Source organism: Eleutherodactylus coqui, chromosome 5, assembly GCF_035609145.1.
Source record: "Eleutherodactylus coqui strain aEleCoq1 chromosome 5, aEleCoq1.hap1, whole genome shotgun sequence".
In the NCBI taxonomy this organism is placed as follows: Eukaryota; Metazoa; Chordata; class Amphibia; order Anura; family Eleutherodactylidae; genus Eleutherodactylus; species Eleutherodactylus coqui.
The window spans coordinates 164,546,048-164,561,370 of NC_089841.1; the positions used below are offsets into that span (position 1 = coordinate 164,546,048).

At 49.5% G+C, this 15,323-nt stretch overlaps 2 protein-coding genes across 2 annotated transcripts; one reads left to right on the forward strand and one right to left on the reverse strand.

The window, feature by feature from the left end:
- The first annotated feature begins 30 nt into the window (after window positions 1–30).
- Window positions 31–537, forward strand: TRIAP1 (TP53 regulated inhibitor of apoptosis 1). Its single transcript, XM_066603645.1, has 2 exons — window positions 31–177; window positions 249–537. The coding sequence occupies exons 1-2, from the start codon at window positions 31–33 to the stop codon at window positions 336–338; spliced, it is 237 nt and encodes a 78-aa protein (XP_066459742.1). The 3' UTR covers window positions 339–537.
- Window positions 538–6,914: 6,377 nt separating this feature from the next.
- On the reverse strand, window positions 6,915–10,844 carry COX6A1 (cytochrome c oxidase subunit 6A1). Its single transcript, XM_066603646.1, has 3 exons — window positions 10,685–10,844; window positions 10,436–10,578; window positions 6,915–7,157 (listed from the first exon to the last, which is right to left on the reverse strand). Exons 1-3 carry the CDS (start codon window positions 10,779–10,781, stop codon window positions 7,056–7,058), a joined length of 342 nt encoding a protein of 113 aa, XP_066459743.1. The 5' UTR covers window positions 10,782–10,844; the 3' UTR covers window positions 6,915–7,055.
- Between the last annotated feature and the right edge of the window lie 4,479 nt (window positions 10,845–15,323).

A 15,323-nucleotide genomic window follows, 5' to 3' on the forward strand; every position in this document is an offset into this window, starting at 1 on the left:
ACTTTGGAGTTTGATTCTTCTCCCGACGTTATGAACAGTGTGGGGGAGGAATGCACTGAAATGAAGCGCGAGTACGACCAGTGCTTCAACCGGTGGTTCGCGGAGAAGTTCCTCAAAGGGGAAGGCAGTGGGGACCCGTGCAACGAGCTGTTCCAGCAGTACCGGCTGTGTGTGCAGGTGAGGGGCGGGGCTGCGGGAATGGCGGCTGCTGGTTGTGCTGTAGTTCACGTAACTCTTGTGTGTTACAGAAAGCCATCAAGGACAAGGAGATCCCGGTGGACGAGATAGAGTTCATGGGCCCCAGCAAGGAGAAGCCGGAGTGCAAGGACGGGTCGTGAGGGCGGCCTACCCGCTGCTGTGTCCGTACTGCTGCTCGCTGGGCCCCTGGCGCCCCCTACTGGCTGGTGTGTGAGGTCTCCGCGGGGCCGGAGGTTACAGGCTGCTGGGAATGTTAGATGCTGGGGCGAGTTATTCCTTCAGGTGCTGCAACTGTGTACTGCTGCCTGTATATACGAATAAATGACTTTTATAGCCCTAGCGCTCGTGTCACTGGGTGCTTCTGGGACTACAGCCGCGCCACGTGCCGCCTCCCCTGCGCAGCTCTGCTCGCCGCACTCCCCCGTGCCACCTCCCCTGCGCAGCTCTGCTCGCCGCACTCCCCCGTGCCACCTCCCCTGCGCAGCTCTGCTCGCCGCACTCCCCCGTGCCACCTCCCCTGCGCAGCTCTGCTCGCCGCACTCCCCCGTGCCACCTCCCCTGCGCAGCTCTGCTCGCCGCACTCCCCCGTGCCACCTCCCCTGCGCAGCTCTGCTCGCCGCACTCCCCCGTGCCACCTCCCCTGCGCAGCTCTGCTCGCCGCACTCCCCCGTGCCACCTCCCCTGCGCAGCTCTGCTCGCCGCACTCCCCCGTGCCACCTCCCCTGCGCAGCTCTGCTCGCCGCACTCCCCCGTGCCACCTCCCCTGCGCAGCTCTGCTCGCCACACTCCCCCGTGCCACCTCCCCTGCGCAGCTCTGCTCGCCACACTCCCCCGTGCCACCTCCCCTGCGCAGCTCTGCTCGCCACACTCCCCCGTGCCACCTCCCCTGCGCAGCTCTGCTCGCCACACTCCCCCGTGCCACCTCCCCTGCGCAGCTCTGCTCGCCACACTCCCCCGTGCCACCTCCCCTGCACAGCTCTGCTCGCCACACTCCCCCGTGCCACCTCCCCTGCACAGCTCTGCTCGCCACACTCCCCCGTGCCACCTCCCCTGCACAGCTCTGCTCGCCACACTCCCCCGTGCCACCTCCCCTGCACAGCTCTGCTCGCCACACTCCCCCGTGCCACCTCCCCTGCACAGCTCTGCTCGCCACACTCCCCCGTGCCACCTCCCCTGCACAGCTCTGCTCGCCACACTCCCCCGTGCCACCTCCCCTGCACAGCTCTGCTCGCCACACTCCCCCGTGCCACCTCCCCTGCACAGCTCTGCTCGCCACACTCCCCCGTGCCACCTCCCCTGCACAGCTCTGCTCGCCACACTCCCCCGTGCCACCTCCCCTGCACAGCTCTGCTCACCACACTCCCCCGTGCCACCTCCCCTGCACAGCTCTGCTCACAACACTCCCCCGTGCCACCTCCTCTACGCAGCTCTGCTTGCCGCACTCCCCCGTGCCACCTCCCCTGCGCAGCTCTGCTCGCCGCACTCCCCCGTGCCACCTCCCCTGCGCAGCTCTGCTCGCCGCACTCCCCCGTGCCACCTCCCCTGCGCAGCTCTGCTCGCCGCACTCCCCCGTGCCACCTCCCCTGCGCAGCTCTGCTTGCCGCACTCCCCCGTGCCACCTCCCCTGCGCAGCTCTGCTTGCCGCACTCCCCCGTGCACTCAACCCTGCCGCCTCCCCTCGCACAGCTCTGCTTGCCGCACTTAACACGCCGCCTCCCCTTGCGCAGCTCTACTTGCCACACTCAACATGCCGCCTCCCCCGTGTTGTGGAATATAAAGATATATGGCCATATCTGCGCCAGAGCCTCCGACACAGATGTGAAACTAACCTGAAATTCATTTCCTTTTCCATCCATGTTTTAGGGCTATTTAAACAGGATGATTATCTTGCAAAGTTCAAACAAAACAACAACACACAATAGCAGCTACTTTTAAATGCAAAGTCATTTGCTATGTTTACTTTTCATTATCGCTCACTTTTAACCTTAATAAAAATTAGCGCTCGCTGTGTGTAAGCGCTCCCCACTCAGGGATGATCTGCCTGCCCAAACACTCTGAGCGCTAACTAGCGGTGACATCGCCGCTCGTGAAGTCATTTTAGATGGAATGATTTGCCTGAGCATGAGGCTAACGTCATACTGGTGAGCGTGTCATGGGGCCGTGAATCCCGCCCCCATATCGCGCTCCGCACCATGTGAATTCCCTGCGGATGTGAGGCGTTTTCATGTCAAAACTGCCTCGCATCACTGAGTACTGTAAAACCAATTTATACCATAGGGCAAATGTTTAAAAAAAATGCTGATTTTGCTCATCCAGCTTCACAAAATCTATGCACCGCCCAACGGTACAAATGAAAGTCAACTCGTCCTGCAGAAATCAAAACCTCAGAGTGCCGTGGATGGAAAAATAAAAAAATGACTTAATGAAAAATGCTTTTATTATCCCAAAGTAGTACAATCTAAAAATAAAAATTATATAATTAGGTATCACCTAAATTGTAATGACCTAAAGAATAAGGATAACATTTATTCCAGTCTACAGCATCTGGGAATAAATACATTAAAGGGTCAGAATTTCAGGGTTTTTGTACAATCAGCTCCCAAAACACACAATATATAAAACACACACCCTGTGAGTATGAAGATGATTGCTACACTTGTCATTCATGGCTGATACAACTTAAAGGGCTTCTTCACATGACAGTGTTTGCGTGGGTTGTGGCGCATGCAAAATCTGTGCGCTACACAGAGGATAGAACCCGATGATATCAGCGTGTTTGTTCTCATGAGGACGTTTTGTGAGGGAAAACAAGGGTCTGTTCCAATTTTCCTGCACTTTGAGCTGTAAAGGCCCCTTATGTCTATGGGAGGGGCACAAATGTGCAAGGGGAAGCCTGAAACACTGCGCAAAACAGGGAAAAGAACACAGCTGGACCTGTTTAGGTTAATTAGCCTTTTAATTCATGGAAAGGGCAAGTCGTGCGAGTGTGTAAACTGGTGCTGCATGTGGAAAAAGTGCAGTAATACGTGCAGACACGCTCACAAATGTACCTCATTTATGCACTAATACATTGCGCTGCAGCAAGCGTTTTTGTGCATACGCTCATGTCAAAGAGTCCCAAGTCTGAAGTTTTTAAAGCAGCAGAGACCTGACTGAGCTATTCTTGGTAGTGGGGGATTTGGCCATTGTGTCCGCATTCCTTTATTAGGATGGTGCGCGTAACGAGTTCTACAATTATTCATTAAACTTAGTAAGTTCAGGAAGCTGGTCCACCACGATAGCCTACTAAGATCTCCTTGTCTGCTTGCACTATAAATAAAAGTTAAACCTGGGCTGGGCTCTGATGTCTCTTGTTCTTGCTCATTACCAAATGTAAATTTAAAGGGTTATGGGCCAATTAGCGTGCAGAATTTGTTCAAAACAAGAAATTAGCGCAATACTCGTCTAAATGCGGAGCCATTCTGCACTAGTCCTATACAGTTCATCAGTCACTCCCTTTTAACCAGCATGAAAATGATCGCTGCGTGTAAGACCACATGTCTACTGCACGCGTGGATTTTTCATGCAGATCTCTGCAGCGAATGCACTGCGAGTCAAAGTTGTTGTTTTTTTATTGCATGCGGGAGGATCGTGGATTGTTGTTTTTTTTCCACACAGATGCACTGCGGCTCATCCACACGGGGAAAAAAAAATCTGCAACCCCACCTCCCTAATAGATTTTAACCTTTAAATCTGCAGATCTTAAGCTCCCATAGAGATGAATGGAGCACATCCACGCGGGATCCATTGTAAAATGAAGCATGCTGCGATTTATTATCTGCGCGTGGCATCCGCAAATCACACAAATCCGCAGGTGTTCAATGAAGTGCAGACGCCCAATGCTTCCCTATGGGTGACTTAATTTGCAGATCTCACGTGTGGGTGCCGCAAATCAAACCTGCCCGTGGACATTGGGCCTAAATGCTCCCCACTTCATAAAATGGGATGCGCTCCGCGAGAAGCCAGGGATGATCTCTGCCTGCCCTGCACCAGCGCTAACAACCCAGCGGTGACGTCAGCACTTCTGCAGTCGTTTAGGCATCTAAATGGGACATTATTTTAACAGTTTGGGGTGGAGAATACAGACAAAGAAATTTAGTGAATTGCCGAGTACAGGCAGAGGCCAAGAACAAGTTAAAAGCTGCGGTAAACTTTTGTTACAGCTACCTACTGCTGTGCCATGACATTTAGCTTCTGTCATGGCACAATTCACGGATTCTGTCTAATTGATCTCTCATACATGAATTGAATATCTCGTTTGTGTTCTGAGTGTATAGGTTTTATCCCTTGTAGAATTGTGTGTCTATAACATACCATCTGTTAGAGGATTCATAGGACAAGGGTGCACGTCTTAAAATGGGGTCAATTATGGTGGTTTCAAATATATAGACCTCTGAACTGAATTCGTCCCTTAAATAGATTTTGGATATTTTCATCAAAATCATACACATTGCCCCTATACTAAGGCCAGATTCACACAAGTGGATTTGTGCTGGGTATTATGCACTCAAAACAGTGAATAAGGGAAAAAACATTAAACTAAATTACACAGTTACATGTTCTTTGTACATGCAAAAAGTACGGTAAAACATCCATTGCACAAATATGTGGTGCAAATGCACTACACCGGCCTTACACGCTTTGTACACCAGGCCAGCCTCACAGGAGCATGAGATTACCATCATATATGCAAAAAAAACCCTTATCTTATGGGTCCATAATCAATGCCATTCATATGTAATTGTATTGCATATGGGCAGTGTGTATACGTGCCTTTGTGAAGCGACTGATATATATATATATATCCCGCACTAACACGTGAACTGCACATGACATCGTGCATGAGATATGCGGTCATTCGCAGTACAGTACCCCTGCATGACTGACTATTTCTAATGATAGGTAATTATTAGATCTGCGCTTCACAACCTCCAACAGATCATGTTTTCAAGATTTCCTCAGTGTTGCACAGGTGATGTAATTATCAATGCCTCAGACATTGCCATTGCTGTTCTTACCATAGGAAATCCTGAAAACATGACCTGTTGGGGGTGAGGACTGGAGTTGAGAAAAGAGAATTCAAAAAGGATCTAGACAAGCTTGAACAGTGAGTGGCAACTAATAGAATCCAATTCTCCTTGTCCTTAAATACCAAAGTCCTACATCTGAGCAAGAAAAATGGAAAACAAAAAGTACATACAAAAATGGGAGAAACTTGGCTAAATTTATTAACAATCAGACTGAACATGAGTCAACAGTGTGATGCAGCAACAAAAATGGCAAACAATTCTGGGATGTATTAAGAGAAGCATAGTGTCTAAATCATGGTTAATAATTATTCCTCTCTACTCTTCCTCAGGCATCCCTCACACAGGCATTTTTTCTGCAATTAACACTGCGTTTTCAGTGATGTGCTAATTGCGGTATAACGCTCACATTGTTTTCAATAGAGCCTCTTAGACAGCCGCTCAATCGCAGCGCTTTCCGGCACCAAGATTTGAGTGGAGTCTTTTTTTTTTCCCCCCGGCATTTACCACACCTCATCAATGACGAGGTATGCTAAACCCAGCTTTCAGCCACAGAGAACTGCGGCCAAAAGAGCAATCGCTGCATAGCATTGCGGCGCTTTGGTGAATGCTTGTGTGAGGGAGGCCTCAGTCAGACCCTTTTTGGTATACTGTGTCCAGTTCTGTGCACTCCAATTACAAAAAAAAAAAAAAGACAAAACGGGAACAAGTTCAGAGAAGAGCTACCAGGATGAGGAACGGTTAAGGGATCTGTTAAGGAAATGTTTAGCTTGCAAAAAAAAAAAAAAAAAAGGCGGCTGACAGGAGACTTAATAGCGGTCTACAAATATCTGAAGGGCTGTCACACTGCAGAGGGATCAGCCCTATTCTCATTTGCACAAGGAAAGACTAGAACCAATGGGATGAAACTGAAAGGGAGGGGAGACAGATTAGATATTAGAAAGAAAAAGAAAAAATCTTCGACAGGGTGATCAATGAGTGGAACAGGTTACCACGGGAGGTGGCGAGTTCTACTTCAATGGAAGTGTTCAAACAAAGGCTGGACAAACATCTGTCTGGGATGATTTAGTGAATCCTGCACTGAGCAGGGGGTTGGATCTGATGACCCTGGAGGTCCCTTCCAACTCTACCATTCTATGATTCAAGGGGGAAAGAATACAGAGTGCTCTGTACACTGAGGTGCCTGCGTGAGAGGTCGACAGACTCCCAGGAGTGCCTCCACTTAAGGGGTGGGAGTTCTGATAGTGAGCCAATACACTTATCAGACTGCACCTTACCTCAGCCACCAAGGTAGTCATTTTATGGTCTGCCTCAAGCCCCCTTTCTGAATCAATCCCTCTGTTGGGCTCACCGGTGTTTGGCTTAAAAAAAAAAAAGCAAATAAATGATCTTTTCAGCCTCATTTTAAAATAAAAATGCGAGTTAAGAACTTTCAAGGCACAAAATCCATTTTTAGGCGGTAACTGAATTTTCTAGATATACATGTCCCAAACTTGCTCCAACCCACTATAGTCTAGTGCAGGCCAGTTGTACTTGTACCCACTTGACAATTAGAAGCCACTGAAACTACCTGACAGTGTCACATAGTTATAGCACAAGATCCTAGGCAAGCATGAAGTTCACCTTGGTTAAAGTATCAGTCAACTCATAGAAGGTCAAACCATAAACTTTATTTAGGCAACTTCTACTGCAGCAGTAGTGTTGTGGCATGTACAGCATTAAATACAATAGTGCGATCCCCGATCATGTGTGCCCATACAACGAACTGGTCCAGATAAAGCTGCCCGAAGTTTAATGATGCGCGGAGTCCTCACACTCTTCATATCCGTCGGGGAGAGCATTCATATGAGAGTTGTGGAAAAGGGTCTTGTTTCCATCTCCCCAAGGGAATTTCTAGAAGAACACAAAGACCCAGTAAAAGCTCAAGTAAAAAGGCATCATACAAACATGGATTACACTTCATAGTACTAGGAATAACCTAGAAACATTTTATACTCTCTGTATACAGGGCACATTTATAACACCAGCCAATAGCTGCAAAGTCAAATACACCAAGTACTTAAAGGGAAACTGACAGACCGCATTACAACTAGAGGTTTACATAATGATTTTCTATGCAGCATTCCATGAAATTCTCTTTGCTGGTCTTCGATTCCCCATTACAGACATCCCTCCAAGCCCTGTACTAGGTATAAGGCCTCATGTCCACGGGCGGATTGGATTCCACATGCAGGAGCCCACAGCTGAATCCGACGCTGCCCGTGGCCGAGGACACCAGGAGACTTCTACTTACCCGTCCGTGTCTTCTCTTTACTGTGGATGTGTGCGCAAGCGCCGGCCGCCGCGCATACGCAGTGGAATTTAGCTTTTTTAATGCCCGCTTTCTCATAGAATCTACTGCCCGTGGATTGAATTGCAGATGGGCCGCGGATCAGACTGCTTCCACTGACTTCAATGAAAGCCATGCTGGATCTGCAGTGAAATGGAGTATGCTGCAATTTTTTTCCGGACCAAAAGGTGCGCAAATCAAATCCGCTTGCTTTATTTCACTTGCGGATGCCCATGTATCCCTCTGGGTCACTTGATTTGCGACTTTTCCTCAAATCAGATCGCCTGTGGACATTGGGCCTAAAGCAGTATCAGCTATGCTCCAATGTCAGGTCTGAACACTCAGCATAGACCTCCAATGACAATATACCTACAAGATTGCTAGCAGCATTACTCTAACTGCATGCAGTGCTCCTTTCACCCGAAGTGCTAAAAAAGGTGTCACACAGGCCTCAGATGGAGCGATAGTCAAACGAACAAAAGTGAAAGAATCATTTAGTCTAAGCGCACAACAACGACCGTACGATAACATTCGTTTTTCGTTCACCCATTTTGTGCAGGTATAAAAATCATCATTGGCTCGTTCACCAATACAGCGAATGTCAACGACTCAATGATTTCTCATTTGAATGAGCCCACAATGCATCTGCCTGTATAAACGGACACCATTCGATTATTCAAACAATCGTCGTTTGGTGTAAATGGGCCCGTAGTGTGGTGACCGCTGCAAGCAATACAGGGTGTTCAGTCATCTGCATAGGAATGATGTGCCCATTATAAAACTAATTAGTATTCTAGAAGAATTAGGGCTGCGTCCCACTGGCGGTAAAATCCTGCGAGATTTGTGTTGGGAGATGCACAAATATGAAACCCATTCTTTTGAATTGGTTCATTCACATTTGTGATGTTTCCCTGCAGAGCGACGCAGAAAACAAATCGCAGCATGTTCTATCTTTTGGCAAAATCTCCTACGGTTTTCAACGGGCGGCAGCAATGGGAGAACATCACGATCCCTTGCTACGGCTGTGACAGCTGCAGCAGGGGATTCCTGCAGCGATCTTCTCCCACTGATCTCAATAGGGCTGCTGCCGACCCCATCAAACTCAATGGGAGAACATAGTGATCTGCTGCGGCTGTGACAGCCGTGGTGGGGATGAAGGGAACGCCCGCTGGGATACAAGGTGGTTCTTAAATGAGAACACCTCACATCCATTGGTTACCACATGCTTTTAACAGGCTGGCGACTGACAATGGGAGAAGATCACCACCGTGACAGCCAAGGCAGGAGATTCCTTTAGCCTGGCTGTGATGCGAGGGGGATTCCCTGTAAAAACACCTTGCATTCAGGGCTTTTCAGAAGGATTGCGAGGGCAGTATCGGGCTGTGAATGACATCCTGATATCGCCCTCGCCAGTGGGCAGGAGCTCTAAGGCCTCATATCTACGGGCAAAAGAAGAATTAAAATCCGCAGCGGATTTTAACACTTCTCCTGCCCGCCAATCCGCATCCCATAGGGATGCATTGACCACCCGCGGGTAGATAAATACCCGCGGGTGGTCAATAAAAGTGATTTAAAAAAAAAATGGAACATGAAAAAATCTGGACCATGCTCCATTTTCGTGCGGGTCTCCCATTGAAGCCTATGGAAGCCGTCCGGATCTGCGGGAGACCAAAATCAGAATTTACTCACCTGCTCCGGATCTTTTCCCTTCGCCACGGCTTCATCTTCTCTCCGTCGCGGACGGATCTTCTTTCTTCGGGCCGGCGCATGCGTGAGGCACGCAACTGACGTGCCCTGCGCATCCGCCAGGCCGAAGAAAGAGATCTGTCCGCGGCGAAGGGAAGATCCGGAGCGGGCGAGAGGTAAGTTAATTCTTATTTTAAGCGCTCATGTCCGTGGGGCAGGAGGGACCTGCTACGAATTCTCCATGGAGAATCCGTAGCGGGCCTGATTTTCCCCGTGGACATGAGGCCTTATTCTCGTTACAACTACACTTCTCCGAACTGCAGCTTGCCAACCCAGACAGAAGTTTGACACGTGAACGTATCTCTGGAGGAGCATTCCCTTATTGGACATTTATGGCATATCAACAGATATACTATACACAGCGGACAAACCATCCCCCGCAGGGGCACAACTAAAGGCAACGGCAAAGCAAAAAAAACACAGCTTATCTAATCTCATTTTAACTAGTTTAAGCTGTAATTGGGCAGCATTATCACTCGTGCCCATAAAGAGGTGCCAGCAGTTGGCAAGAAGAAAATAAAATCGCGGTTACAGAGTTCGGCTCCTCCCAATGACCAGGTGAATTCTGACACAATCTGTGTTATAGCCCACCTCAAAATCCACAGTGCGAGTTTTGAGGCAGGCTTTCGTCTGCGAACACCAAACCTGCCCGCTGTGCGCCCCGTTTACATGTAGTAGAACTGCTGCGGAACTTCAGCAGCCGAAAAGTCTGCTGCACATTCCACATTCAAGATTTGCAGTACTGGGGCAGATCTGTGACTCGGAATCAGCTGCATATCCACAGCAGCCTTGGCGCCATCAGCGCTCTGTGGCGGCCTCTAGTGGGCGCAGCAGGCACATCGGGTGAGGCAGATTTTGACTTTTGTAAACATATCCTTAACAGTGAAACTGCCATAAAGCATCACTTAATCATTCATCTATGGAAAGGATAAGGTCATAGCAGCTTACTAACAAAGGAAAGCTAACACCCTGCCTGCAGCCCAACAGCTTGACCTTTGCCTCCTGCCCAGCTGTGCAGGCTGGTCATCAGCTTCTACAGGGAACCCCCGCCCCGTATATGTACGCGTCTACTAGTCGCCCCCTGCCGGCGGGTTACCTTGCTGCGGATCCGCAGGTGCTCGTAGGGAATGAACTCCGGCCTCTCCTCGTGGTGGTTGAGCTCCTTCAGGTAGGAGTTCAGCATCGCCACGGCCACGCTGGGGAATGCCACCAGGAATGTCAGGACCTTCCAGGTGCGAGCTGCGGGGAGAGAGAGCAGAGACTAAGGACCGCTGCTGGGTGACCTTCACTGGCCAGAAGGTGACCGGACGTCTAGGAACCCCCCAGCACCGCAGTCACCGGATACCTGAGCCGCCTTCAGAATGAGCCTCCGCGGAGAACAGGCGTCCACGGGCAGCAACAGACCGGCTGAGAACGCCAGCTAATCTGCCCAACGCCGCCATGATGTCCCTCACTGAGGGAGGACGTGAGGAGCTACACTACAGCAGAGCGGAAGGGGCGGGAACCAGTGTGCTGCGCATGCGCCCCAGGTCACGGCTGCAGAACAAGCACAAATGTCATTCAGCAGTGCGCATGCGTAGAGCAAAGTTTAATTACGTGTGTAAAACGGAGTTTTTCTTGCAATAAAGACAGTTGGGAGACCTTCTGTAACACGTGGGCTACTTTATATCGGTGCCGGGGTTATGGTTCATGCTCAGGGAAAAAGCCACCCATTTATATAGGCATTTATATGGGTCCTTCTTATGACAGAACTGAACAGCATCTATCGCAGCCCGTTGACATGCCCCCCTCACACAGACGTAGCACTGGCTCCCGTTGTATTCAATGGAGCCTCTCAGTCGAAACCGTCACCATTTTTGAGCGGAGTCTGTTCCATTTTAGGGCGTGATGAGGAATGCCAAAAGCCCGCCTCAGCCGCAGCGTCAAAGCGCCATAATTTAAATTGCGGTGCATTCCACAACACCTGTGTGAGGGAGACCTAAGGTCACCATCACTCACGTGCTTGTAAAAACGCCGCGTTTACTGCGTTTTTAGCTGTGTTGATGTGTGTTTTTGACTGCGTTCTCAGCATGGTTATAAAAGCAGCCAAGCAGGCTGAAAATGGCAGAACTAAAAAAACCACAGCTGAAAACGTAGCCAAAAACGTGGTAACCGTATTCTACCGCATTCTCAGCAGCGCTGAAAGCGCACCCCATTCATTTTAATGGGCAAAGCATTGCATTTTAAAACAAGAAACACATGAAAATAGAAGAGACAGCGCTTGAAAAACGCAACGTTAAAAATGCTGCATTTTAACGCTTGTCTGGGAAAACCCATTGAAATCAACAGTAGTGATTGACAGCTTTTAGCGCTGGACTGAAACCGCGGCATTAAACGCAGAAAGAACCGCTTGTGTGAGGGTGGCCTACGGCTGGGTTCACACGGGGCGGATTTGCTGCGGAAATTCCGTCCGGAATTTCACCGCAGCAAATCCGCATGCGGCCGCTAATCCCGGGATTAGCCAGCCATGTAAACGAGATTTCTCAGAAATCTCGTCCACCCAGGACGGCAAATCCGCTGCGGCAAAGCTGACAGAAGCCACCTCTGCGGCGTGGATTTGCCGGCTGCAGCATGTTCATTTTTTTTCCCTTCCGCTGTGGCCGCGCTTTCCTCTATGGAAGCGCCGGCCGCAGCGGAAGAGCAAGCGGGTTTTGAAGCAGCGGTTCTCCCGGCGGAAATCTTGCGGTTTTTCGCTGCGGCCAATCCGTGAGATTTCCGTCGAGAATCCGCCCCGTGTGAACCCAGCCTAATAGTTTGTGCTTGTCCTGACGGCATTTTAAGCGCATGTTTACACGATGCTGCCTTGCTGTGTATTTTGCTGCAGATTTTGATGCAGATCTGCAGCAGATTTCACCCTTTCAATTTAAATTCAGTCACCAAAATCCATAAGGTATGTTTACACATGGCGGAATGCCCACAGCTGAAAACTCCACAGCACCAGTGGTGCAGATTTTGACTTGAACTCAGCTGTGTGTTCGCAGCTGATTTCAGAGGATACGTCGCTCCCTCTCACCTCCGAAGGATTTGCGTCCTCGACGCTTTCCTTCCCCGGGCATCCAGTGGCCTCTAGTGAGGGCAGCGTCGCTGGTCAAGTGGTGCTGAAGTGACCAGCAGCATCGCGCTCACTAGCGGCTGTTAGGTACCCGATGAAGGAGGCGCCGAGAGCGCAAAGACATCGGAAGTGAGAGGGAGCGCCGTATCCTCTGAAATCAGCTGAGGAAGCACAGCTGAACTCGGCACAAAATCCGCATCGGTGCTGCAGATTTTGAATCTCTTTTGCAAAAATGCTGCTGATTTTGCAAAAGAATTCTCAGCTGCTGGAGTTTTGCCAAGATAGAAAGTTATCCTCCATCCACAGGATAGTAAACAGCTTTCGTATCAGTGGGGGTCTGACTGCTGGGACCCCTACCGATTACAAGAATTGGTGTCCTGAAGCTCCATGAATGAATGCAGCCTCAGTCGAGTATGATTGAACTTGGTTATCCCTGGCAGTCTCACTGAAATGAATGGGGCAGCAACGCACATGCTCAACCAGCATTCCATTTAGGCCACATGCACGCGGCACGCACGGATTCCGCATGTCAATTTCTGCCACTGTTGACCTGCGCGTCATTGTGTAAATGAATTTTAAATGCTTGCAGGAGATCATGGATTCAATGGTTTTCTAGGCGGATGTATGCGGATGCACAGCGGATCCTCCGCGCAGAAAAAAAATCATAAGCCTTGTGGTGCCTTCCCCAACTTCCCTGCCCGGCCTCCAAGCAACCTGAGAAGTATCCGCCTACAAATCTGCAATGCATTGCAGCTCAAACGCTTCCATGGAGCTCAATGAAGCCCGTCCACGCGGAATCTGCACTAAAATGGAGCATGCTGCGATTTATTTTCCGCTCGCGGAATTCACAAATGAAATCCGAATGTGTGCATGGAGCTAAGGAGACTGCATGCTTTCCTATTGGTGACTTAAGCCTCCTGCACACGGGCAAGTTGGATTTTGCATGCAGGATTCTTGCAGCAGAGTTTGACCCAATGCCCGGCCTGTGACCCCTGCATACTTGTCTGGCGTCTTCTGTGGATGTGCCCGCCGGCACTCTGTCACGCATACGCAGTAGGCACTGACGCTCTGCAATGACATTTAATACTTCCGCAGTGCTCATTGCGGAAGTGCCACGGGACGGACAGCTTTCACTGACTTCAATGGAAGCCGGCTGTGCGTATCCCGCACAAAACCACAGCATGCTGCGATTTCTCACCCACAGCAGAAAATCGCATTCAATTGCCACTCGCGTTTTGCCATAGCATGCTATGGGCTGGATTTGCTGCAGAATCCACAGGCGGACCCCTGCTATGGATTTCACAATGCAAATCTGCCTGTGTGCAGGAGGTCTTAAACAGAAGAACTCCCGCACGGGTGCTGACATTATCCAGTGACATGTCTTCTTTAAGAAAACCATCTTGCGAGCCACATGCAGAAGAATATAAAATCACTGGACCACAATACATGGAAATCGAAAAAAGGAAGAAAAAAATACAGATATCCCATAATATTAGGTATATGAATATTATAGAGGAGCGGTCATGTCCTAACGCCAGCATAGCCCTGCTACCTCCAACAACATCTTTCTTTTGTGTACAACCTCCCCCTTCCCCCCCACCACCACTGACTCTTCTTAGATTTGGCTCTGTGAATTGTCAAATGTGCAGTCCCCACCATTCACTAGCAATCAAGTCTGGCGTCACCCATCAACAGTGAGTCGTTGAGACTGCACCTTGATACATTCCGCCTGGGCTCACACGAGACGGATTTACCATGGAAATTCCGTGCAGAATTTCTGTGCGGCAAATCCGCCCGCGACTCCTAATCCCAGGATTAGCCAGCCATGTGGACGAGATTTTGCAAAAATCTTGCCCACACGGGGCGGCCAATCCGTCGCGGCAAAGACAGGTGGAACTGGCGCAGAATTGACAGCCACAGCATATGAATTTTTTTTTTTCTGTTGCGGCCTCTCTCCTCTTTATGGGGAGAGAAAGCTGCAATGGAATGTTGGCAGCTGAACCGCTCCAAAACCTGTGTCGAAATGCCGCGGGTTTTGAAGCTGCGGCTCTTCCGCAGAAATCTTGCGGCTTTTCGGTGTGGCCAAGCCGCAAGATTTCTGTGGGATTTCTGTCCCATGGGAACCCAGCTTTACAGTACCAGCCGATGAACCTGAGAACAGTCTGTATGGGGAAACAAAGGTGAATATGAACAAAGGAAGGATATTATTGAGTCAGCAGGCCAGCAGCTGCGTGGCAGGGAACATGTCATTACCTATAAGCATTATAAACTAATATTATGTAATATAAGGTCACAGCAGCTGCTAAATTCAGTATCAAGAAACCCTTATTTCTAATGTGTAAAGCGTTCCTGCATTTTCATGTGGTTTTTCAAAATAAGCTGTCTCGTGTGTTTTTAAGGGGTAGCACCATTTTGACCATTCTAAGACTTGTGTCATGAATTTTTCACCAGTATTCCTCTCTGCAGGCTGTATCTGTAGTTTTCAGTTTTCTCAGGCTGCACATCTGTGTGACCCATTCTCCCCACTGGTCTCTATAGACCTCAGTGAGCAGCATGAGTTATCACCCTTCCTAAGGCCGTTCTCACACAACTGGATTTGAATTGCGGATTACGCAATCGGCATCCAAGCGGATGATCTGCGGTAATCGCGGGCATTGAAAGGCACACGTTTTCGAAATTTCCTTTGCACTCGCGAGTACGAATTGTGTATTCCGCGGATGGAATTGCAGCATGCTCTATTTTACCACAGAGTCTGCCTGGATGACCTCTATTGATGTCAATGAGGCGTGCGACCTGCAGCCCATACACAACTAACACTGCATATGAGCTGCAAGTACCTGTGTCATCGCTAAGCGACAGCGCGGGAATTACAGACAAACAACAAAAGCCTGTA